This window comes from Mus musculus, chromosome 9 (genome assembly GCF_000001635.26).
Source record: "Mus musculus strain C57BL/6J chromosome 9, GRCm38.p6 C57BL/6J".
NCBI classification, from domain to species: domain Eukaryota; kingdom Metazoa; phylum Chordata; class Mammalia; order Rodentia; family Muridae; genus Mus; species Mus musculus.
The window spans coordinates 69377093-69402221 of NC_000075.6; the positions used below are offsets into that span (position 1 = coordinate 69377093).

Here is a 25129-nt window from a genome sequence, read left to right on the forward strand (position 1 = left end):
GGAAAACAGCCTTTTATTACCTGTTAATTACATGTGTAAAGAGGGGTGCATGCATATGCAAGTGTTCACAGAGACCAGAAGAGGGTGCTAGATCCTCTGGAATTGAAGCCATAGGCAGTTGTGAGCTGCCAAATTTGTGAGCTGGAAACCAAACTCTGATCCTCTGCAAGGACACTGTTGCTCTAAATTGCTGAGCCATTTCTCCAGCCACCCAAAACGCTTTCTCTTCTTTCTTTTTTGTTTTTTTGTTTTTTTAAATAACTAATTCTCTCAGGAACCTCTTCCTGTTCTTAAACTTAAGTATAAAAAAGGATCAACATGCCACACTAACTAAAGATAAGCAGGCATATCTTTAAATTCAGAAGGAAGACTTTAAATAGGACTAAAAGATAACCAAATATTCTAATACTGGTTCTCTTAAATTCATTAGTTATCAGCAATACTTTGCTTTCTGTATTTTGTCAGTTTCCTACTTCTGTGCTGTATTAAAAAAAGGACGAGGCTTCACTTTGCCAAATTATCTTTTGCGAATGATAGATCTTTCAGTGTTGTTGCTTCTGATGTTGGAAACGGCAGCTCTCTCCATTCTTTGCCCATTTGGCATGTTTTACTGTACAAGAAGGTGACTGGAGGGAGATGTTTGAGGCTTAGGTTTCCTGCCTGATTGCTTCTGGTTTTTTTCTGATAGTTTGGGGAGGTCATAGTAGAGAAACTGGGTGTGGCTTTGCTTTTGTACCTGATCAGTGAGCAGGAGGGAAATAGCAAGTCCCTTCTGCCCACGCCTGAGGGCTGTTATTACAGAGAGGGCCTGATGCAGACAGGAGCTATTGAGGACACTTCCCAGAGACAGTGACTGTTCTGAAACCCTGGGCAGCTTGCCCATGTGCAGTGCAGCAGAGTTTACAAGCACCTCCGCAGGTCACTGCTGTTACCTTCAGCTGCTAGATGCTAGTTTGCTGAGGCCCTGCATGGCTTGCCTGTAGAACTTACTCGTACAGTCCAGTGAGATGGCTAAAGAGGCTCAAGGCACTAACAAGATGATCTGAGTTTGACCCTCAGAACCCACAGGGTGGCAAGAGAGAACTGATCCCCAAAGTTGCCCTCTGACCTACACATACACACACCATATACATATATGTGTGTGTGTGTGTGTGTGTGTGTGTGTGTGTATATGTGTGTGTGTGTGTGTGTGTATGTATGTATGTGTATATGTATGTATACACATTCATACAGAGAGAGAGAAAGAAAGAATATTAAAAACTAAATCAAAAGAATTGACTCACACGCATTCTCACACAGTGTTTAGTAGGCACTCCTCTCTCCAGCTGTAGTGCCTTAGTGACCAGGGCTGCCACTCACTTCTCCATCTGCAGACCTCTTCCTTTCCCACAGAGGTAGCCAGTGGGACTCCAGATGGTACACCCTGGAGCAGGGAGGAGTCTAAAACCTCATCAGGGCTCTAGCACTAAGGGGACAGGGAGGAGCAAGAATACCTCTCGGAGTTAAATTATCTTCTAAACGTATTTGGTCGATTCCAAATATTCTAACACAAGATCGCCACTTATCTCTCCTCTCATTGGAAGCTTAGGCAGCATCAAGTGTATCTCACCATGACAAGCTATGTTGTTGGAGGTCACCCTGACTCCTTGGTTTTCACTCTCGTGACTGCCCTCCCTGACTTCCTATCCTTTCTCCTGCTTACAGCTAATATGCAAGGTGTCTACGTTAAGAGCCCTATGTGGACGACATACGGAAAAGCTAATGGCATTTAAAGCAATATACCCAGACATTGTGCGACTCCATTTTCCTCCATTATACAAGGAATTGTTCACTTCAGAATTTGAGCCAGCCATGCAAATCGATGGGTAAATGTCGCGCCCGAGCACTTCTAGAACATCTGGAGTACAAACATGAAAGTAAGAGAGAAAATTTTTAAAAAGGAAATGAAACAATAACAACGAAGACAAATTTAACTGAGACACTTTCTATGGCCCTGCACAGCCCTGGAGCGCCAACAACACTGCACAGACATCTTGTGGTGAACGGGGTTCAGGCACAAAGGGGAAACAATCCAACCCAATCAAAGCTGAACTTGTTTTGCTCATGCATATGATTTCCACTATGCCTACAGATATGGACCCTTTTTCTGTCTCAACTTCTAGAGCGGTTGACCTCGGCATATGACAGGAGGGTACTACAGTCAGAGGAGTCCCCTTCTCGTAGCTCACTGCCCACAGACTCTTACGGGTAACAGCAGAGTCCAGCGTTAATCGGTGACCCCGGTGTGTATGGCGGGAGTTGCGGCGTTACTTTGCACAGCTTGCTTTTCTGTGTCATGAAGGAAGATTTTGGTTTCTCTCACCGATTATTGCCGGTCAGCAGGATGGCGTGAAAAGGGGATCCATAGCGCTCGCAACAATAGCATTATAATATATTACACAGGGTAAATGGGCATGAAGACTATATATAGCTAAAGAGATATTGTTTATATATTGTTTTAATTAATATAAAATGTAGTGACTGGCGTAGCTTTTCCTGTTGAATTGATAAGGCACTTTCCGTTTTTGCACCTTTTTGTTTCCTTTAAATTAAATGCTAGCGTGTTCACTGTCGCCGTGTCGCATGTACACCAGAAACACAAGTTTAGCTGAGAAGGCTTGGAAGGTACGTTGGGAGGTATTTATGCTGCTGTTTACAAAAACAAAAAAAGAAAAAAAAAGAAAAAACAACAAAAAAAAAACCCAATTACTTTTAAAAGACTGGCTGGTCATATCCAGAAATCAACATGTTGAATTTTTTTTCCCACCTGTAAATTTGGAATTAGGAATGAACTGCTCTTTAAATCATACTTTGTTTTGCATGCAATTGAGAATGGGTGTGTTTATGCTTCATCCAGAATTGAAGGAGTGTCTGGTGCTGTGGGCTTAAACCATGTGTGCATTTTATTTTTTTTAAGTTTTTAAAATGCTACCTTTGGGAGGCGGAGGAGGAGAGGCTCATTAAACACAAGTCAGTAGTCACAGAGACATCGTATCATCTCGCAATTCTGATGCTTTCAGAACAAATTAGCAGCTGGGATAGTTACTGGATTCTAGCTCTTATTTAGAAGGACTCAAAGATTCTATGTGGAGCGAACATATTCCCCACAGGAAGCATTTATTGACGGCCTTGTGTTCTTGGCATCGGGAGCCCTAAGAAGTCACCTCAGAGTAAACTGACCCTAGACTAGCTGTCCCAGATTCCTGACTGTTGTTCTGTGTATGGGGTAGATGGTGGATGAAGAGGGAGGGAGACAGTGTTGAACTTGGTTCCTGTGTTTAAGATACGCCTTCAGAGTGAAGGTGGCGCCAGCTGCAGACATTTGTGTAGGTATCCTCACTAGAAAACTGTGGACTGTGATTTATTTTATTAAATATATAGAAGATAGTTTGGCTTTTGTGTTCAGGTAAGAAGTATTGAGGTTTTGATTCATTTTTGCAGTTTTTAAAAAATAATCCCCAGTGGAAGGAGGAAGGAGCTTTGTGTTCATAGGTGTGCATATTTTAAGATCATGTGCCCTGGGATTAAAGAGATGATGCTTCAGTGGGCAAGAGTATGGATTGCTCTATCAGAGGACCAAAGCCTGGAACCCAGCCAGCAGAGCAGGCAATTTCAAAAGCTTGTCCCTCCAGCCCCAAGATATCAGTGTCCCTTTCTGGCCTCTGTGGGCACACACACACACACACACACACACACACACGAGTGAGAGACAAGCATAAAAACAAATCCTTAAAAACAAGTTCTCTTTTTTTAAGAGGCATTTAGGAGATGACTTTGGTCACAAGATACTGGTCTGGCATCAAAGACCTTATCTGTAGACAAAAAGGGAGCATCTTCTATGGTGTACAGGGCACGTTTATGAAGCCCTATGTACCCAGCTGCCTCCTCTGCCAACAGGGTCCTTCTGGACTCTCTTGCCAGCATTTCTGCTCCTGCTGATGTCCATCTAAGAGGTTCCCAGGGCCAGCTTCCCAGAGCACATCACAGTTTTTAACTTTACTGACTTTCTGCCTTATTTACTGAGGGACTTGGAAAGTAGGAAGGAATTATTTGTATAGAAATGTGTGGGGGGAAGCCTAAATAACATCTAATTTTTTTTTCAAAAACATAGTAAGGGTTTAACCATAAACAGGGGAGTGATATTTAAATTTCTTACAAGCCTAGAAAATTTTATGTGTTTATATGGAGAGGTTAGTGGTCAGCATATAGTATTTATATTTGGGCAAGAAGGGGTAAATCAAAATTTTATTTAAACATAGTTCCTTTAAAGATTAATAGTATTTATATTCTAAAGAGAGTACAGTTTTTTATTTATTTGCCTTTTTTTTTTTTTTCCTGTTGCTTCTCCTATGTGAGGGAATGGTGTGAGGTTTTGGTTTGGTTTCTGTTTTTCCTTCGTTTAGTTCTTCAGATTCACTAAATTCGGGGATAGATTTAGTAAATATATTAACTTCATTTTAACCAAAGCTTTCTGCATATGACCAGCCTCAGGTGCTAGTGCACTAAAGAGCAACTAAACCCAATTCCAGTGTCCACGTGTGACTAAGGAGAGCTGGCTGAGCGTCTCTAAGGGTGAGAGAGATAGTGTGTGTGTGTGATACTGAACTGCAGAGAAATTCATTTTCCCAGGAAGGATTCTGTGTGTACCTTATGTAAACCACGAACACAAGGTACTCCGATCTCATACTATGCCACGGGGGCATTGCTTTTACCACACACCAGGAGAGTGCGGTGAGACTTCCAGGTATTCCTGAAAGAAAAGCAGAAAGCTGGCTTTCAGAGCAAAGTCCTCCGGCATTGTAGCAATGGCGCTATAGAGCCAGATGTGCTCTGAGAAACTGAAAGGACAGCTGGCTAGGACTTGTACCTAAGTTGAGAGTCACGGTGAGTCCTGCACAGGATGTAAAACTTTGGCATTTTTCTTTTCTTCCTGATTGTGAGAACCACTTGTGTAGCACAGACTCATGAGGCTTAATAGTTCCTGTTGTTAAAGTTGCCTGAACTTAAAGGCTCTCCAGTCTCTGGAGACTGAATCTCATCATCGTCAGCTCAGTTGCAAGAGGGCCATCAGGTAGCTTTTTTTCTACAGAAAGTAAATGAGGCTTTCGTACAAAGTCTGAATGTGGTTACTGTGATAATGCAAACGATTCAGGAACATCATTTTTTGGATAGACCACAAAATGTGCTAAGGCTATGAGTTTGGGGTTTTTTGTTTGTTTTGTTTTGTTTAAAGCACTCAGTATTCTAATTTGTGTTAAATCCATGGACTTTTTTTTTCCCCCAAAGTCTTTAACATCCTGATTCACCCTTCCTAACTTAAGGAAAACATGACATAAGACACTGCTTCTAAGTTTGGTTGTCCTTTAGCCAGTGGATACCAGATCTCTGTGAGTGGATGGGGGTGGGCTGAGAGTCAGGGGAGGAAGGAGCGTGTTTGCCTGGGTGTGTGGCTTTTGTGTGTATGAAGTGTACACAAGTGTATGTGTGTTAGACCGCTTCTAGGCTACTAAGTGTCAATGGAAAAGAAAATGTATTCAAAATACATAAATCAAAACTAGAAGATGGAAAAAAAGATTTATTCTATACAAAGCCTTGTCTGGACCACTCTAGAGAGACTTCTATTTTTTTAAACCCTCTATAAATATTTGATGGCACTAGAAATATTCCTGCAATAAAATGTGATTTGTGTAAAGAAAAAAAAAAGATTTTGTAATGTGAAACAAAGAAAGAAAGTAATGTAATTTTCTAAAAAAAAAAATACAAACAAACAAACTTTGTATTATTTTCTTGATGGAATTTGCCTATCTGTCTTTGGAAAACTTTTTATTTCATTGAATGTGCCATAGTAGATGTACATGCTTTTTGTTTTAGACTAAGGGATGGCTGTTTGTGTTCCGACATTCCAAAATGCAAAGCAACTTAGCAGAAGCCTTGATGAGGAGGTTTCGGTAGGATGCAAGCGTCTCTCCTTGTTGCTTTTTTTGCACAAGTCTTTTTAATTCTTACCTAGTGCAATATCTGTACATAGAGCACTTGCGGGTGTACTTTGATCCCTCAGGGAAAAACACATATTTGTACAGTTGTTGGGTTTGTTTTGGTTTTCTTGTTTGTTGTTTGATTTATTTTCCTTTTTCGTTCTTTGGCTATGGAATGTCGATCGAATCACTTGTTATTGTTGAGAGGCAGCCAGATAATCAGCCTAAAGCCACTGTTTCAAACACCGATTGTTTGAGTCATGTCTTTCCAGTACTATTATTTTAAAATGATATTAATAATAATAATAATAATAAAAAGCTATTTTCTGACAGTTCTTTGTGCTGACTGGTAGAAAAAATGGTAAAAAAATAATAATAGTAATAAGCACCTTATGGTTGACTTACTGTGAACGACAATCCATCTTGGTGTCAAGGACAGAGCCCTGTTATCTGGAGTTGGGGCTGAGAGTCAGAAACACTGTGCTCAGGGAACTTCTAAAACTCTTAAAACAGGGTGGCCAGTGGACTGGGACAAATTGTGGTTTTACTATTAAAAACAATGATGGTAACAGTATCCCTCCAAAGGCACAAGCGAACTGTAGAGAAGTGTCTGTCTGTCTGTCTGTGTGAATTCTTCACCGTCTCATCTTGTTGAGTTCGAAATTCTTGTGTTTCAAAACACATTAACTCCTGAGGCAGTGTGAATGGAAGATGAATCCGGAAGTGACATCCCAGTAGGGGAACACAGTGCAGCCCATCTGCTGGCTTCCTAAGAAATTAAGATGCTCCTGTGAAACACACCTTTCAACAATTTCAGATTCTCTGTAGTAGGAATTTAGATGTTTTTTAAACCAGCAGGAAGACCTATCAGTGAAATGGCCCCCAACAAAGTCCTTCTGAACTAGAAAACAAAGGGGTTTTTCACTGTATTCTCCTCCAGGGGCAAACCACAATCCTGTTATGCAAAACAATTCCTATTCCCCATCCCTAGCTTTTTTGATTTGGGGGAGGGGGAGTGTTTGTTTGTTTTCCTGGAAGAGTTGCCCTTGAAAGACTAATTGGTCCCTGCATGACAGACCATCGCTTTAGTTTAAGGGATCCATGCTCTGAGCTGCAGTTCAGTTCACAAGGTCCCACGCACCACTTTCCATAAGGCCAGAGAAGCTTAGAGTAGCTCATGGTTCTGAGTCTCCCGCCCCATAAAACACACTTGGCAGAATTACAGAGCTTCTTATTACAGTAGGAGAGCACAAAGTATGAGAAGTCTGTCCATTAGGTGACAGTTGATACTTCACACGTATTTGGAGTGTAGGTGACAGAAATCTCCCCCCCCCCCCTTTACCTCTCCATACATACATACACATGCACATGTGACAGACATTCTTACATACCATCACAGGGCCACTGCTTACTCAAAGTTGTGATGCAGAACCCCACAACAGCAGCCTTTTACTGCGGATCAGATATGTGCCCAAAAAATGCAGTTGCAACAGTCAAATACTGGTCGACTGTTGCTCTCTGTCATGCTGGTCTTCATTCGATTCCTTAAACACTAATGCATGAAATGCTTCCACCAGCTTTGATGATAGCGACCTCCCCACTGCTGTTAAACTAATGAGAAGGCCAGCTGTCAATGTCTTCAAAAGCGATCGTGTGTGTGTGTGTGTGTGTGTGTGTGTGTGTGTGTGCGCGCGTGTGTGCGTGTGTGTGTGTGTGTGCGCGCGCGTGCTCGTGCGCGCACATCTATGCATGCTTGTATGTGATCAGTTTGTCAGACTCTCAAAATATTTTTTTTAAAACAAACAGGAAAACTGGCTTCATATCAGGAAGCCATCATGAATGGGGGCAGAGCATGCTCGGCCATACCCCAGAACTTAGAGCAATAAACACTATTCAGTCCCTTATTTACTTGTAAATGGGTGACAGAATATTTGATCCAAATAGAAACCACCTTTCCCAGGGTCTAGTGTGGAGAGTGGAGATGAATGTTTGGAAGAGATCCATGTTCTCTGTTTACATCCTGTGTGTTCTGTTGCATTAGCTGTCCTGTGCTTTTTCTTTGGTCTTCTAGAAGCTAATGACAGACAGCTGGCTGTTAGCTTTATGGGCTGTGCATGTCATTGTTCCCCCAGAACAACAGGCTTCTCTCCAGTGTTCACATATGATCCCTTTCTCATTCATTGTGACTTGTGTGTAGGAGTAACTACTCCTAAGAAGATGATAATCACTGAACACATTGCATATGTAAATGTAGATACTTCTTGAGCAATATAGTGACTATGACTTCACATACACACACACACACACCATCTGTATGTACTGTACACATCTTCCTGAATCCCCAATTCTCTGCTTAATCATAATGGTTTGAAATCTCATCTACAACAGTGGTGGATGTTTTAGACAGTAGGACATTAGCTGGCTGCTTCTTTAAATGTACCTGTATTGTCTGCGTGCTCCTTTTGCGGAGACAAGTTTTTGTATTGGATGTTTGGGCCAATGGGAGGCTTCAAGCTACAACATATTTTCCCAGTTTAAATATATTGAACTTATGACAAACCCCAGACAAGGCTTTTAATCTGTAAAGAACTGCAGTGTTGGGTGGTTTATTTACAAACCGTTTTCAATGTTGTCCATTTTTATGGCACCTTTAACAATATACTTGTTTCCAAAGTACAAAAAAAAAATAGGTTAAATAATCTAGCCATAACTGAATGTCAAGCAATAAAACAAATGACTTTTGTGCATAGACTTTAAAAACTACAAATTTTAGACATCTGCATGTAAATGCAATCTCTTGTTTACTGCTTTCTTCAACTCAAGCAACAGGTTCCTTACTTACTATTAACTTAAGAACTTGTAACGGCCTGTACACATTTTCTCTCCTACTCTTCTTTCAAATTTACCTTCACCCTGCTTTTGAGTCATAATATTTAATGTTGTTCTGCACACCTCTATACAGTTAACTTTCTGGCTTTTGTTCTGTATAGATAAGATGTTATATTATAAACAGCCTACTCAGTGCAAATATTTATCTGTTTATCAAATCCACAATATGCTGTGTAATACTGGTTTTACTATATAATCTATTTTAGACATAGCTGTTTAGAACTAGAGTGTGCTATTTTTGTGTTTTTCTGATGTGTGGTGCTAGATAAGTTACTTTTGTGAACAACAACAAAAAAAATATCCCTTTTATTCCTAGACAAAACCACCTTTGGGTCTTGTTAATTTCACTGAGTATAACTATATATTTGTATATATATACATATATATATATCTATATATATATCTACCTGTACCCAACTGGCAACTGTATCAGAGTGCTAGATTTGGGACATGCTTTTCTCTTTAAATACATAATATCATTATATAAATTATTCTAGAGTGTATTTAATTAGGATAAAATTACTTCCTTAGTATGGATATTTGACATCTGTTGGGTAAGTTTGTTCATAAATATAGACATGAAAACCTGTTACCATTTATTTAAGTGTGTTGCTCAGCTCTACATCACATCTCCTGAGCTGAAAAATAATTTGACAGGCCTTGATCCCAAAGCAACAATTTTGTTTAGTGGAAAAATCCTTTCTTCCCTTCTTGGAGAACTCTGTAATTGGCACCTGACTGGACTGTACATTTAATTCCTAGTATAGATAATATGTAGACTAGTCATGGCGGATTGATAGGACCCTAGGCCATTCACCTCATCTGAGTCATGAGATGTACAAGCATATACATTGGGCTATACTATAAAATCAACAAGGGATGATGTTCTAATATGACAACCAGTTCTGTGAACTGAGTGAACGACCTTTGTTTTAAAAATTGTTTAATAATGAGCTAAGTAAACACTATGACATCTTTCCCCAAGATTGATTGGCATTGTTAAAGTATCAAATATCTAACTAAGGATGTAATTAGCCTTCTTAAATATTGATTAGAATTGTTCTGTAATATTACTGAATTTGTAAGATCTTTAGCAAAGATTTTTGAGCAATTTATAAACATAGAGCAAATGTTTCTGTTTATTGCACATTTTGTAACTGAAGGTGATAACTTCTCAAGTCACAATTAGTGGATCCCATGCATCACGATGCGTACCTACCCACCATGCTGGACATTTTCCATTTTTATTGCTATGCCCTTGATTATCAATGCAATCAGGTGGTTAATGAAAGCTGACGACAACAATTGACTTTTTAAAGTGAATTTGTTACAATTTAGAGCGAAATCTCTTTTAATGCAATCACGCCATTCCTTAACTGTCTAGCATGAAGAGAGATTGGAACATTTTGTTTGTTTGACGGATGAATGGATTTGATTGATTGATTTTTGCACAGTTTAGTATCCCAAGCTTCCCTAGGGCAGTGATTTGTCTCTCTTTGCACTTGCACATGGCCAGCAAATGTCAACAACACTTGACAACCCAACTAAAACACTCCCCAACCCAGGGTGTTTTGGCAAACTGATAAAGCCTGTAAAGTCTTACAGTTAACAATTCCAACCAAGTCTAAGAGTCACATTGTCCTTCTGGAGGACACGAAATGCTGAGTCTACTTGTGTGTGGGTCTCCAGGATCACACAAATGTCACACAACTCTACAAGTGACAAGACTGGCCTGCTGTGAGTAGTCGTGAAAGTTTGGAAGCAGCGATGCCGAACCTATAAATAAGATGCTGTCTCTTTTGTGTACAGGATGTAAAGCTTCTTTTTCTGTCACACTAGAAATGCAAACCATTTATGGGATTCCTAAAAACCATAGTATGGACCTAAAACTTTGCTAATGATCTTTACTAGAGTCTCACCCCACTTTTCGCTGACATTGGGTTTTCTTTTCAGTCCTCTCTACACAGTCGTAGATTGCATATTCCCAGCTGTTTATTTTATTGAGTCCTGAATTTAAAGAAAAAAAATATTTTGATTCATTTTGTAAATACAAGCTGTAAAAAAAAAAGAGAGATTTAATGTTGTCTTTTAAATACTCCGATTTTCATTCTAATATGGATGTTGTTATATTGTACTTAGAAACTGTACCTTTAACATTACAGTACCTTTATTAAAAGTGCATTGAACACATCAATTTTAGATGTGCTTTGTGTGCTATTATCCTATAATAAAACTTCAGCTTCTAATGGAACATTTGTCTCGAATTTCTTCCTTATCGAGTGGCACTGTATACTCTTCTGATTGTATCTTCCCTCCTATGAATGGTCTCATAGTGAGCTCTGATTGTCAGTAAGGTCCACAGACCAACATCAGTGGCACTACCTGGACTGTTAGAAGTGGCTCAGGTGGGGTTGGGGATTTAGCTCAATGGTAGAGTGTTTGCCTAGCAAGCAAACACAAAAGCCCTATTAGGTCCTTAGCTCCAAAGGGAGAAACACCCATATATATATATATACACACACACACACACACAGCAAAAAGAGATGGCTCAGTGATTCATAGCACTAGCTGCTCTAGAACAGAACCTGTATTCAGTTCCCAGCTCCCATATGGTAGCTTATAACTGTCTATTAACTCCAGTTTCAGGACATACCTTTTCCGGTCTCCATGGACACCAAACTTGCATGTGGTGTGCATGTATTCCGGTAGGGAAACACTCATACACATCAAATATTCATACATATAAAATTAAAATAAAGAAATTGTAACAGTAAGTAAGTAAGCAAATAAATAAATAGGAAGAGTCCCAAACTCCACCCAAGACCTCGTACATCAGAATCTGCAGTTTCTCAAGCCCCAGGTGTTTGGTGATGTTACAAGCCTCAGGAACACTGATTATGTGATCATTAAAAAAAAAAAATGCATTCACTTTCATTCTGCAAAGGAAAAAAAAAAATAGTGCAACAATACAAGCTACCCTCTTAGCCTATGGGAACACATGTCTTAGTCACTGTTCTATTACTGTGAAGAGGCACCGTGACCAAGTCAACTCTTACAAAAGAAAGCATTTAATTGGAGACTTTCTTACTGTTTCATAGCACTAGTTCATTATCATCATGGTGGGAGACAGACAGGCACAGCACTGGAGCAGTAGCTGAGAGCTATACACCCCTGATCCACAGGCAGCAGGGCAGAGAAAGACATAGGGTAGGGCCTGCTATGGGCTTCTTAAACCTTAAAGCTCACCCCCAGCCACAAACTTCCTGCAACAAGGACACAACTACTCCTACAAGGCCTCACCTCCTATCCTTCCCAAACAGTTCATCAACTCAGGACTAAGCATCCAAATACATAAGCCTGTAGGAGCCATTCCCATTCGATCCACCACAGCACTTGAAGAAGTGTTACCATGCAGATAATAGCTAGGGATTAGTAGTTGCTGTTGGAAACGGTCAATAATGAAGTCCTGAATGTACATCATACTTTCACCTTTGCTTCAGAAGCCATTGAGATTCAAAGCCTGATGTGACCTGTACTGCTACTGCCCCGCCCCCACCCCCACCCCCACCCCCACCCCCACTCTCAGGCCTCCCTTCAGTAGATTACTTTGGAGTGAACCATGGGTTGAGCATCACATCATTTTAATGGTACAACAAAATTATTGTGAATTATTTTTAAAATAATGTCAAAAACTCTTAGGGAGTGTAAGAGTGTGTGTGTGTGTGTGTGTGTGTGTGTGTGTGTGTATGTATGTATGTATGTATGTTCCTCAGGAGTTGTCTAACTAGGTTTATTGAGACAAGATCTCTCACTGGGATCTGGGCCTCATGAAGTAGACTAGGTTGAGTGGCCAGAGAGCCCGAAGGATCCTCTGTCCCTGCCTCCCCAGCAGTGGGATAATAAATGTGTATCACCATTTATTATCATATTAGGTATCAAACCCAGGCCGTTATGCTGAAGCGGCAAGCACTTTATTATAATCTCCCTAGGTCCCTTTGTAAGGTTTGGGGCTTTGTTTGTGTTCATTGGTTTGCTTGTTTGACATATTGTATGTTGCAGAGTAGTCTTGGGCTCACTATAATCCTCCTGCTTCACCTGTAACTCCATATGCATATTTTAAAATATTCTGAACCCAGAATAAAGTGTCTTGGTGTGTTGCTCCACACACACACTACACTACCTAAGCATCTTTTATAAGCAACAGATGTTCCATAAATATCTGAATTGGTCTGAAATTTGACTTCACGTAAGAAAATCATTCCCCATCATTTTCTTTCCAAGTACTTAAACAAAGAGGGAAAGATCATGCCCATGGCGCTGTCTTAGCTGTCTTACAGTATTGCCCTGGGCAGCTACAACTCCTCTCTTCTGCTGTCTTGGGAAACTGAGAGCTAATGAAAAAGTTCAGAATCACAATCAGCCACCTCCAGGCCTCATCCAAATCCATACCTAGATTCCTTCTGCTTACCACAATAATAATTCCAGTGTCCATGAGAGCACTCAGATGGGGATACAAAGAGGATTTCTTAGACTTCTTATCATACTGATCACACAGGGAAGGCAGCTAGAAGAGCAAATGTCAGCTCAGGAAGAAACTAGGAAAGAAAGCAAAGGCAGCAGCCGCCGACCAGCCAGTGAAACCCGCTCACAAGAATGTTTCAGTGTCTGGTTGGAATTACTAGGCTCCCCTGACCCCCAGAAACAATGAAGTTGAGTAGCTTCACAATGTAGAGATCTAATGTGCACACAGATCGAGTGCACAGGGACCACAGACGGAGTCCATGGTGCTGGGGAGGCCCCTGCTGTGCTGGTACAGCTTAGCACCTTGGCAGCTTCTCTTTTTGAACACAAGTCTAGAGATGTAGTCATTGCCAAGTGTTCATTGTAGAGTGTTCATTGCCAAGGTCCAAAAACGGTTATGAAGGCCACAGAAGCCACCAGTGAAAGGAAAATAAGAGTGGAAAGGGTGAATAAATAGGTCCCAAAATGCAGTTAGATTAGGAAGAGGAAGTTCTGCTGTGCTTATGTTGTAGCATGCAGTAGGGCAACAATTGTCAACAACACTTTGCATTTCAAGAGGATTTGATCATTACCAACACAAATGAGCAAACTTCAAAATGATCAACAAGCTCATTGGTTCCACTTAATGCTAACACTGTTGTCCAAACATCACACCGCAGTCCATAAAAGCATGGACAACTATTTTGTACCTACTACACCTGTAAGAGGAGGATGTTTTGTTAAGAGATTTCTCCTGAACACCAGAAGAATCACACCAAAGCTCCCCCTGCCAGCCCCACCCCCACACTCCCATACACCCACCCTGGAGGCACAGAGGCCTCAGGCTCAGAGATTAGCTCCAGCTGTGGGCTGAGGAGGTTCGCTTTGTTCTGGCTTCAATGACTTCAGATGTTAGGAACAGGTAAATTGGTGTCTCTGAATTTAATTGTATTCTGAATTTTCTTTTTCTCTCCTTAGAAAGTGAAATAATTGATTCCAATAAACCACAGTCACCTCTCAGGAACTGTCCCTGTCCACTTGAGGGGATTCTAGGATCACGTTTCTACCCTAAGACAACTTTCCCTTTGGGGAGGAGAAGTTGCTTTATCAATTATTTTTCACTTAGAAGACAACATTATTTTTACTACTAGCCTAATTCATTGTGGCTGTGAACTAGCTCCACACCTGTACTTCTACCATCCTCAGCCTCGCCCTCCAATAAAACACTCACTGAATCCTAAAGACAAAGAAAAATGTCTCATTCTCTACTTGAAATTAGCCATTGCAATCTTCTTTGAGCTATTTAGGCACGCGCAGAAAAGATTGTCCTTCCAATGAGCAATTATTTTGGGGTCCCTTTTGTTCTGCCCAGGGCCCAAGTCATACAGAACATAGTGAAACATGCTGCAGAAAACATTAAACATCAAGTATGAAAATCTGCAGGCTTTTTGACGCTGCCCCTCCTGAGCCACAGCATATACTATACTGTGTTGATTGCATGATGGATGACGAACCTATACACACACATAAAATATCACCTTATTGAAAAGCCAGATTTATGCAAACTGCTAGTAGCAACCTTTCCCCACATTTCTAAACCAAACATCTTTGCTCCAGGGCTATTTCTGGATTCCCGTATCCAGAGCACCTTAAGAATGACTAGTGACTGGTGAGTAAATTCACTGAGTGAAGTGGTTATCAAACTAAATTCCCAAAGCCTAGTCCACTCCATGTCAACAAAGGGAGCTTATTAGCTGAGGGGTTCTGGAAATTCCTGGGTACTGATGAGGTCAAGGGGACAGAATCTTGTCTATTTCTGTCTTGAATTGGTCTGCAAGAAGAAATACACACCTCGTAATGACTGCCATCAACAAAATCCTGGCCCAATAAAACATTGCACAAACTCAGAACAAATACAGACGTCTGTCAATTAGTCCAAAGTCAAACTAGCTCACTTAACTTAGGAGTCTGTCGTGAAGTTTTGCGGAGTTGGATAGAAAGCCGAAGCCTTCGTTGCTTAAAAACGCAGAGAAAACAATGGTCCAGTTAACTTGGAAAAGAATCTGGCAGATCCTGAAAGAGTTACTCAGGTAATCTCTCATGCTAGTAGGCAATACTATGCCCAGATCCTGAAAGAGTTACTCAGGTAATCTCTCATGCTAGTAGGCAATACTATGCCCAGATCCTGAAAGAGTTACTCAGGTAATCTCTCATGCTAGTAGGCAATACTATGCCTAGGCATTTACTCAAGCAAAACAAGACCACAAAGGTCTCACAAGCACTGTGTCTTAATGTTCCTAGCAACATTTTTCATAGTCTCCCCAAAGCGGGGAGTCGCCTCTGAACAGTCATCACATGTTGAATAAGCACATTTATATATGTCTGGAAGTGAACTACTGTGCACCTACAAAAAGCAGCAGACTACTACAGCAGCACAGGCAAGTCCTAACCACCCTGGCTAAGAGCGTATGCACAGAAAGTCACATGTTGTATCATTCTGTTTGTATGGAATATCCAGGCAAGGCAAAAACACAGACGAAATTCATGATTGTCCTGGGGCTGAGGATAGAAAGGATTAAGTGCTACTGGACAGGAAAACAAACAGTCAGGGGTAAACGAAGGGAGTGATGGTGGTTGCAAGCCCTATACCTTCACTAAAAGTCACTTAGCGATACAGTTAAGAATGAAGGGATATGATATGCAATCTAAAATGATATGTAGATTACAGCACAAGAATCTATTGTTACACAAAGTTGTTCACCAAGACCAGAAAATAAAGTCCAAATCTCTACTATTTTAAAGACAATCCTTGCTCCAATCACCTTTCCGCTCCAAAGCTCCCCCTCCCCCTCCATAAGGCAACCAGTTTTCTTTCCTTCCCAACATTCAATGCTGCTTCACACTGCTGGGCTTTTTACATAGCTGAAACAGCTTCTGTCCTCATCCTTCAAGAGCCAATGCAGGAGGAGCAAGATGGCCTAACACAGCTCCCAGCACTCACCTGCTCCTCCAAGGAGGCGGTACCAAAGCAACAGGTGTTCCTAGTACACACTGAGAAGAGCAGCCAGGGGAGGATCCTGGACTCAGTAGTAGGAAAGGGGAATCTTGTAAGAGGCACAGATAGAGAAATAAAATACCCTGGCCTTGGCCTTGGAGCTGAGGTGGGAAGTACCCCTCAGCAGGGAAAGAGTAGAAGAGAGGGTCCCAGTAGACTTAACCAACAAAGATCATGGTGCCCCTAGCTAGGAGTCTCCTGGGCCCTGTAGGCTTATAGGTTAAATGGTGTGAGACCTCAGGCAGCACAGTGCTTTGACTCCGGACAAGGGCTTGAATCAAACAGCCTTCTGACGCCATCTTGAAATGGTACATATTATCTAAGTTTGGACTACATTAAGGGTCAGAAATCCTCATGTATTCCCATCTCTGAAGCCCCACGGACACTCCCCTGCACTAGTCAGTGGGTAGGTGCCTCACAACCCAACTTTGGAGTGACCTAATGACTCTGTCACAACCTAGCATGATTCTTGTGGAAATTTCCCTAAGCAATCTATTTTTAATAGAAACAGAAAAGCCAAAGAAGGGATTCCATGCAACTGCAGTTTGGTGGACCCGGACTTACAGGATCATGTGGCAAAGGCAGCTGGGTCATGAGGAAGCCTCCACAATGCTGAGGAACAGGTACTTCACAACTCCACAAACCATCTTCTCTTCCCTGCAGCTGCTTCTAAGTTATATAACCTCGGGAGGGGGCGGGGCAGCATGAGTTCCCCCACCCCCCATACACACACACACCTGAGGATGTTAACACGCTCAATCTTGAGAGAGCTGTCAGTCATCACCGATGCTCTGCTTCAAGATGGCAACAATTATGTCATTGTAGAGGAAACACCTGCTCTCCATAGGGCCACTGGCGCCATTAGCTCCAAGACCAGCAGTGGAGCTCCTCCTGAGGTTTCACACCAGTGTCAGGTCAGGCCTGATGTCACTTAGCTACACAGTTCCCTCCACCCCTAGCTCCACCAACTTGTCACATAAAGAACAAGGGAAGAAGTCTGTGGTTCCAATGCCCAAAGGAGTGAGGTTAAACAATCAGAGGCAACAGTGGGGCCTAGATGTCAGAGGCCCTGCATACTCTGTCTGGAAACTCCCCGTTTGTTCCTTGAAGGGCACTACAACTGAAGAGACTTTTAGCATGTTGGGGCCTACCTGCAATCCCAACATTTAGGAGGCTGAGGCAGGAAGATTATAAGTCCTAGGCGATATAAACTGAGTATCAGGCTAGCCAAGGCTACAGACTGAGACCTTGTCTGGAAAATAAAATAGAAAAGTAAAAAAAGAAAGGAAGGAAGGAAGGAAGGAAGGGAGGGAGGGAGGGAGGGAGGGAGGGAGGTAGGCAGGCAGGCAGGCAGGCAGGCAGGCAGGCAGGCAAGCAGGCAAGCAGGCAAGCAGGCAAGCAGGCAAGCAGGCAAGCAGGCAAGCAGGCAAGCAGGCAAGCAGGCAAGCAGGCAAGCAGGCAAGCAGTAAACTGAGGAAAGTGCTGCCCTGTGCCCATGATACACTGGTAGGAAGGATCTGACATCCTGCTCCTAGCCACACCCACAGTAGCTGCTGTCCCCACACTTTGACCACATGCTTTTGGGAAAACTAGACATGAGCACAGCATGAATGGACCACCGGATAAAGGATTCAAAAGAGTAACTTTGCAAAGCCCAAAGAAGCCCAAGAGAACACAACTGAACCAGTAACTGGAGCTAGGAAGACAGAGTGAGATTTGAGAGAGAAAATCAAGTGAAAACCAGTTTTGAACAAGAACCAAACAGAAATGCTTAAAATCAGGAGCGAGTCTAGAAAAAATAAAAATAAAAAATAAAGTTCATTTGAGGATTAGAAAGCTGGCTCAGTGGCTAAGAGCACTCACTGGTTGCTCCTGTAGAGGACCTGAGTTCAGTTCTGAGCACTCACATGGTGTCTGTAATCCAGTTGCAGAGGATCCAACACCCTCTTCTGGCATGTGATACTACATATACATAGTGCACATACATACATACATGCATACATACGTGTGCAAATATACACTTAAAATTAAATTAAAATAAATTAAAATAGATAATGGCTGAAAAGATGGCTCAGCAGTTAAGAGCATTTGTTCCAGCACCCACATGGTGATTCACAGACATCCAATAGCTCCACTTTCAGGGACTATAACGCCCTCTTCTGATGCCCTACAGGCACTGCACACACAGACATATGTGCAGGCAAAACATTTATGCACATAAAACAAGACACATAAACCTGAAATAATTTATTTTAAAAATAAATATCTTTTAGAAAATTCACGTGAAAGCCTCAACTACAGAGCACATCAAGTGGAAGAGAGACTGTGAGAACTTAAAGGCATACCTTTCAAACTATCAAATTCAGAACAAAAGAGAAAAAAAAGGACATTCAAGATTTTGGGAGACAGCATTGAATGGGGGACAAACATTTCTATCACTGCCATACCCAGGTCAAGAGAATAAAGTTTAAATGTGTAGAACAGTCATTAAATGAAATGCTAACAGAAAGCTTCCCTAGCTTCAGAAAGGTATTGGACACTCATAAACCGGAGACCTCTGGATCCCCAGAAAAGACATGAGCAGAAAGAACCATCACCATTACATAACCACACTGTCAAGAGGATAGGGCAGCACTGGGGCTACAGCTCAGCGCTAATGCCTGGTTAGCATACTTAAAGCTCGGGGTTAAATCCCCAGAACAGCAGCAAGATAACAGCTAAATACGTGATAGAAAAGAACTGTAAAATCTGCAAAGCACTAAATCACATTTAATAGAAGCCCCATTAGAGTAAGAGGAAATTTCTCAGTAAAAGCCCTACAGGCAAGGAAAGCACAGAATGACATATTTCAAGTCAGGAAAGAAAACAACTGCCAATCAGGATCACTATACTCAGCAGAGCTATTCTTCAGAAATGAGGGGGAAACAAAGATCTTCCAAGATAAGCAAAAACTGAGGAAACTGGGGACTACCAACCTTACCTTACAATGGATACTTCATGGGGGACTCAGAAGTGAAAGAAAGATAACATCATGGGTGTGTTAAAACAGTAATGTTACTAGAAAATACACAAAAGACATATAGAAGAGAATCAGATATTTCAAGCAAGTGAAAGAGGGAAGATTAAGATGAGTAAACTTGAAAGGGGAATATTTATTTATTTATTATTTATTTATTTTTATTTTTAAATATTTATTTATTTATTTTCGAGACAGGGTTTCTCTGTGTAGCTCTGGCTATCCTGGAACTCACTCTGTAGACCAGGCTGGCCTCGAACTCAGAAATCTGCCTGTCTCTGCTTCCCGAGTGCTGGGATTAAAGGCGTGCGCCACCACACCCAGCTTAAAAGGGGGTCATCATTTATGGTTCTAGCCACAACATCTTGTCTTAAAAGATTTATTTTTATTTAAATGTCTCCATGTGTGTACCACATGTGTTTGGGTACTCTCGGAGGGCAGCAGGTAGGAGGGCAGCGGGTAGGTACCAAATCCTCAGGAGCTGGATAACAAATGTTTGTGAGCCACCTCATGTGGGTGCTGAGGACTGAACTTGAGTCCTCTGGAAGAACAGCAGCAAACAGTCTTAACTACCAAGCCTTTTCTCCAGCCCCAGTAACACTTAAAGTGGCTCGTCACTCTCTTTTTTGATCCGTTTACACACGATGACTTAGAGTCCCAAAAATCAGAAGTTCTGGAAAAGCCGGTTTTAGTTTTGGTCCTTCTTGCACTCAACACCAAACAGAAAATATTTGTGCTTAATCCATCTCTTTTTAATGAATTGCTGCAAGAATAGCGTGAGAGACTCGAAGGCCCACTAGCAGACATTGGCCTATCTCTAAAATGAAAAAGAGAGTGGAGTGGAGATTTTGGGTGTAATGAGAGCCTAGTATGTGTTGAGTAGTGCGCTAAATATAGCTTCATTCTTTGTCTTATTTAGACCTTTCCAAAACCCTTATCTGTATGTAATAAAAATTGATGATAGGGGCTGAATATGTAACTTGGTAGGGTGCTTGCCTGTCATCCTGAAAGATTAGGTTCCCTTTCCAACACCGTATACATGGGGTGTGGTGGTAGTGCATGTCTGTAATCCCAACACTCAGGATGTGGGGGTCATAAGGATGAGAAGTTCAAGGTTAGCCTTGGCTGGAGTACATAGGATATTTAAAGTGAACCTGCCCTACTTGAGACACTATTTCTAAGACAGACAGACAGACAGACAATCAAGCACACACATAAAAACTACTGACGAGTCAGGATCAGAATGAGGGAAGCCTGAAGTTACAGCCTGGGTCTACCTGGTCCCTTAACACTGTGGCCAGTCCTCCCTTTGCATTCGCGCGCAGGCCCGTCCCGCGGCGCTCGCGTGACGTCATCACGCGCGGCCGTGCGGGCGCCCTCGGGGCTTTTAAATGAGGCCTTCGTAGGCGGGCAGCAGTGAGTTCAGCACAAAACGTGTGTGGAAGCGTCGGCTTTTCTCGGGGGCCAGAGCCGCTTGGGACCCTGAGGTGGGCGGAAAGGCGGCTGCGCGCCGACTCCGGCTCGTCGGGAACGCGAGGGGCGGGAGAGGGAACATGGCGACGCGGGTCTGAGGCAGCGCCTCACCGGACTTTGCTCACAGGCCTTCCTCGGCGGCTTCCCTCACGTGTCTTCCTCGGCGGCTTCCCTCACAGGCCCTAAGGCTTTCCTCATTCGACCCCTCTCCTTCCCCGATACTTTTGTCTCCCTTTGCTTCTCTGTAGTTCCCTCCCCTCCCCCTCAGCCCCACACTCAGGGGAAAGGAGAGGTAGGTGGTAGGCGGAGAGGGACGCCCCTGAGACCCCATAGGGACCCAGAGGCCAGTTCCTGCATTGGACTCCTAAGTATCTCAAGGCCGCACGGGATGACAGGGACAGACACCCAGCGTGAGTGAAGAAGTCAAGCTACAGCGTTAATTCCGATGACACCTTTAAAGGTGCCTGTGAATTGTTTTCTGGAGTTGCTCGCACCTGAGTGTCACAAGTGCAAAGTTCTCTTTGAAAAGGACACGGTCCCTGGGATCCAGAGAGCCTTTTCTGTGTGCATCGCATGTCATAGACCGCCTCCATAGCTGTATATAACTAGAGGAAATGGAAACACGATTTGTATTGGTGGTAAGGGAGTGAGGGGAAGGGAAGACAGCCCTGCCATAATGTAAACAATGCGAGAACACAGGGCACCCTTCTGGTTTGGGGTCTTACTAACTCAGCTAATGTTGAGGCTAACACTCCTTGCATAAGTTAAAGGGAACGGATCTTTGCTACAAAGAATCGTTCTGCCTGCCTGTGTGTTTTAGTCACTTGAGGTAGATGCTAATCAAGCAAAGGCTTTTTATGACCCAAGGTGATATAGGTTTGATCTTGACCTTTTGTTTGTCTTCAGTTAACTGTAGACTCTAGGAAGGATCCGACCCTCACTCTCTGGGAGCCTTCACTGCCCAGCTGAAATAATTGTGGGCTAGAGTGAAGGAGAATTCTAGGAAGATGAGCTCTAGCATAACCATGAGTGAACCAAGGCTGAACTGGTGAGTTGGTCCTCTTCCTGATCCACTGTGAAGGAACAAGCTGGGGATGGTGGGTATCATAGGAAAGGAGATTTCTGGCCTGGAGAGATTTTATAATTTTTAGCCACCAGGGTCTCAGAAATTACCCTGTTCATATACCAAGTTTGTTGAGTTATAGCTGACTGATTTTTAAAGATTTTTTTTATTATGTATATGAGTACACTGTAGCTGTCTGCAGACACACCAGAAGAGGGCATCAGATCCCATTACAGATGGTTGTGAGCCACCATGTGGTTGCTGGGATTCGAACTCAGGACATTTGCTGAGCCATCTCTCCAGCCCCCTAGCTGGAAAGATTTCAATTCCTAAAATGACAACCTAACACTCAAGTTCTTAGTTATAATTTTATATCATTATTACAGTTTTCTTGTGGAGAAGTGCTCGAATTGTTGTCAATATTTCAGTTTAATTCCTTCACTCAAGTAACATTGACCATAACGTATCAGTCTCAATTATAATGGGATATTTTGGGGTGGGGTGGGGGCTGGGTCTCTCTGGTCTCCAGGCTTACCTGGAGCTCACTATGGAGATCAGTCTGGCCTTGTACTCAGAGAGATCCACCTGCCTCAGCATCCTGAGTGCTGGATTAAAGGTGTGTTCCACCATGTCCAACCTGTACTGAATCATTTACAATTCTTCCTAGTACTAGAACTAGGTATTCTCATGATATCTAGGTATTCCCTAGATAGTTCTGTGCTGTGCAGATGCTCCCCCACACCTCTGGCACTGTGATACCAAAGTGATTTTGAAGTGTTACAGTTTCCATTCCCACAGATTAATCCTTAAATTAATCTCAGTACTTCAATTCTTTATTTCTTTCATTTAACCAACATTGGCTGTATTAGTCTCAAACTAATTTTGATATTATAGAACTTATCACTTTAGAGATGGGTTTAGGAAACACCTGTCATTCACCCCATTTATCAAGTCAGATCAAGTTAACAGTAAATAGGAGGGCCAGTGTTTTCACTTGGCACAATAGTACCCAAATCAAAAATAAGTTGTTACATTTTAACATTACCATTCATGCCAGAGGTGAGCCCTGGCCCTGACAGACCCTTGATTAAATGTCATTCTGTCCCACCTTTACTGTTCAAGCTTCTGAAGTTATTTGTATACTACAGGAAAACAAACTATGGACCTTGAGAATTTCACACTGCTCCAAGCTTAAAGCTATCTAAGAAGTAAAACATGTAAATACACAAGATCTGGTACATGAAATTATACTGGCTAGGAGGTGATTGGGAAAAGCTGGGGTAGAGGTTATAACTTACAGCTCTAACATTATGCTTCTTTGTCTAACATGAGATTTTGAATTGTCGAGTACAAATAAATTACTTTATTCCACAGGGATGTTACACCCAAAAATGGCCTTAAAGCATTTTTCTCTCCAGAAAATTATAAAGACCATTCCATGGCTCCAAGTTTAAAAGAACTCTATATTTTGTCTAACAGGTAATATTCACTTGGTTATTTAATTTTTCATTTCATTGCTGTTTTTCTGATAACTGAAATTTTATGACTATCATAGTAAACATTTGAATTATAAAAATGTAAAAAATAGAAGAAAGCTGCTGATAACACTTTGATATTTACCTTTCTCCATACACAGCTGTATATTTATATACACAGAATGAGATCATAGTTGTAATTTCATCAGAACACCATAAAACATAATTCTGTCATTAAAAATCAGTGTTTGTGTTTTTCATGTATACGTATAATATTTTACCCTTAATCTTAATTAATAATTGCTTATTCTTTATATATGTACTTTAAATCCCTGTAGCAAGTCCTGTGTGGGAATTTTTTTTAAAATTCTGCAGTTATTTCTGTAAGGTAAAGTCATACAAATTATTGTGTATATTTTATATTTTAATAGATGGTACCAAATTGTCAGAAGAATTTTTCCTTCTCTGGTATAAAAGTGACTACTCAGCAGTCTTCCTGCTCTCATGCCTGTAGCATCTCCTTCTCCCTTTTTGATTGGCTGTGTCTGTTCTGTTGTGGGTTACTCTGGAGACCAGGGATAGGGAGTTAGAGACCTCCTGCAAGGGAGCTGAGATCTTCTGTGATCCTATGAGCTTTTACAGTGGAAGAACTCTTTCTCTCCCCACCTTTTCCATCTTCTCAGTGTTCTTTCAGTCTGTTATTCTACTTACACTTCTGTCTTCATTTTCTCTTGCTTTTGATCAACATTTGGATATACTTAAGTTTCTGTTTTGAATACTCCCCTCCACATTCTTTTCTGTTATCTCTTCTTTCCTTTGAACTTCATAGGTGTATATGTGCTGACAAGAAGTGAGGAATGATAAACATGTAAAGTGTATAGCAAACATTAACACAAATGTGTGGTCCTTCCACAGCAGTAAAGTATAGGTAGGTAAGACTTATCAATTTAAGGCAAATCAGTAGATTATTAAAAAACACAGGAACATAAGCCTCTGTCTGGGTTGCGTGTTCTCTTCTGGTGTCCTGTTTTCTCATTCCACCTGTTGGAAGTTTCTTTCTTCCTCCAGGATTGACCTGTGTATCTACAAGGAGTACATGTGTCTTGTAACGAGAGAGGTTATTGAAAAGCTCTCTGTTCTCTCTCTCTTTTCCAGTGCCTTCCCTAAGCCCTTTAGTCTGGATTTGGGGACATTTTTTTCTTGTGTTTTTTGTTTGTTTATTTGAGGGTTGGTTTTTTGTTTGTTTGGTTGTTGGTTTTTGGTGGTGTTTGTTTGTTTGTTTGTTTGTTTTTCCAAGGTTACCATACAAAATAATGGGTTCATCATGCCATCTTCATACATACATTCCATTATACTGTGCTCCCATTCATTCCCTCTGTCCATGTTCTCTCTACTGCCCAAGCTGGTTCCCTTTCTGCCCCAGATAATAACTCATTGCTTTCTTACTACATGCTATTAACTATCCCCTTGATTTCCCACCTCCCTTAAAAAAATCTTCCTCTCCACTAGTGATTCACTTCCTAATTTTATGACCTACAAATACACACATGCATATATAATATATTTAAGATGAACACAAATATAAAGTTTTAAATATAAGTCCTTTGTTCCTTATTTCTTATTCTGGCTTATTTTGCTTAACAG

The 25129-nt window shown here is 41.6% G+C and overlaps 2 protein-coding genes across 15 annotated transcripts in view; both read left to right on the top strand.

Moving 5' to 3' along the window:
• Positions 1-11154, top strand: part of Rora (RAR-related orphan receptor alpha) — a 734843-nt gene extending 723689 nt beyond the window's left edge. For all 7 annotated transcript variants that reach the window (NM_013646.2, XM_030244146.1, XM_006510880.1 and 4 more), the window contains one exon: positions 1705-11154. In NM_013646.2, coding sequence (NP_038674.1) covers positions 1705-1869 — 165 coding nt within the window. In that variant the 3' untranslated portion in view covers positions 1870-11154. The remainder of the gene's footprint in view (positions 1-1704) is intronic.
• A 9657-nt stretch (positions 11155-20811) lies between these two features.
• Positions 20812-25129, top strand: part of Ice2 (interactor of little elongation complex ELL subunit 2) — a 35175-nt gene continuing 30857 nt past the window's right edge. For 2 of the 8 annotated variants that reach the window (XR_379471.4, XM_017313708.2), the window contains exons 1-3: positions 20812-20961; positions 21854-21995; positions 23385-23489. Coding sequence is in view for 4 of the 8 variants with exons in the window: in XM_017313708.2 (XP_017169197.1) it covers positions 21955-21995; positions 23385-23489 (146 nt within the window). In the remaining 4 variants the exon portion in view is untranslated. Of the gene's footprint in view, positions 21408-21853; positions 21996-23384; positions 23490-25129 lie in introns of all 8 variants that reach the window. The other 6 variants (XR_003948072.1, XR_003948073.1, XM_006511573.4 and 3 more) reach the window with 5 other exon arrangements.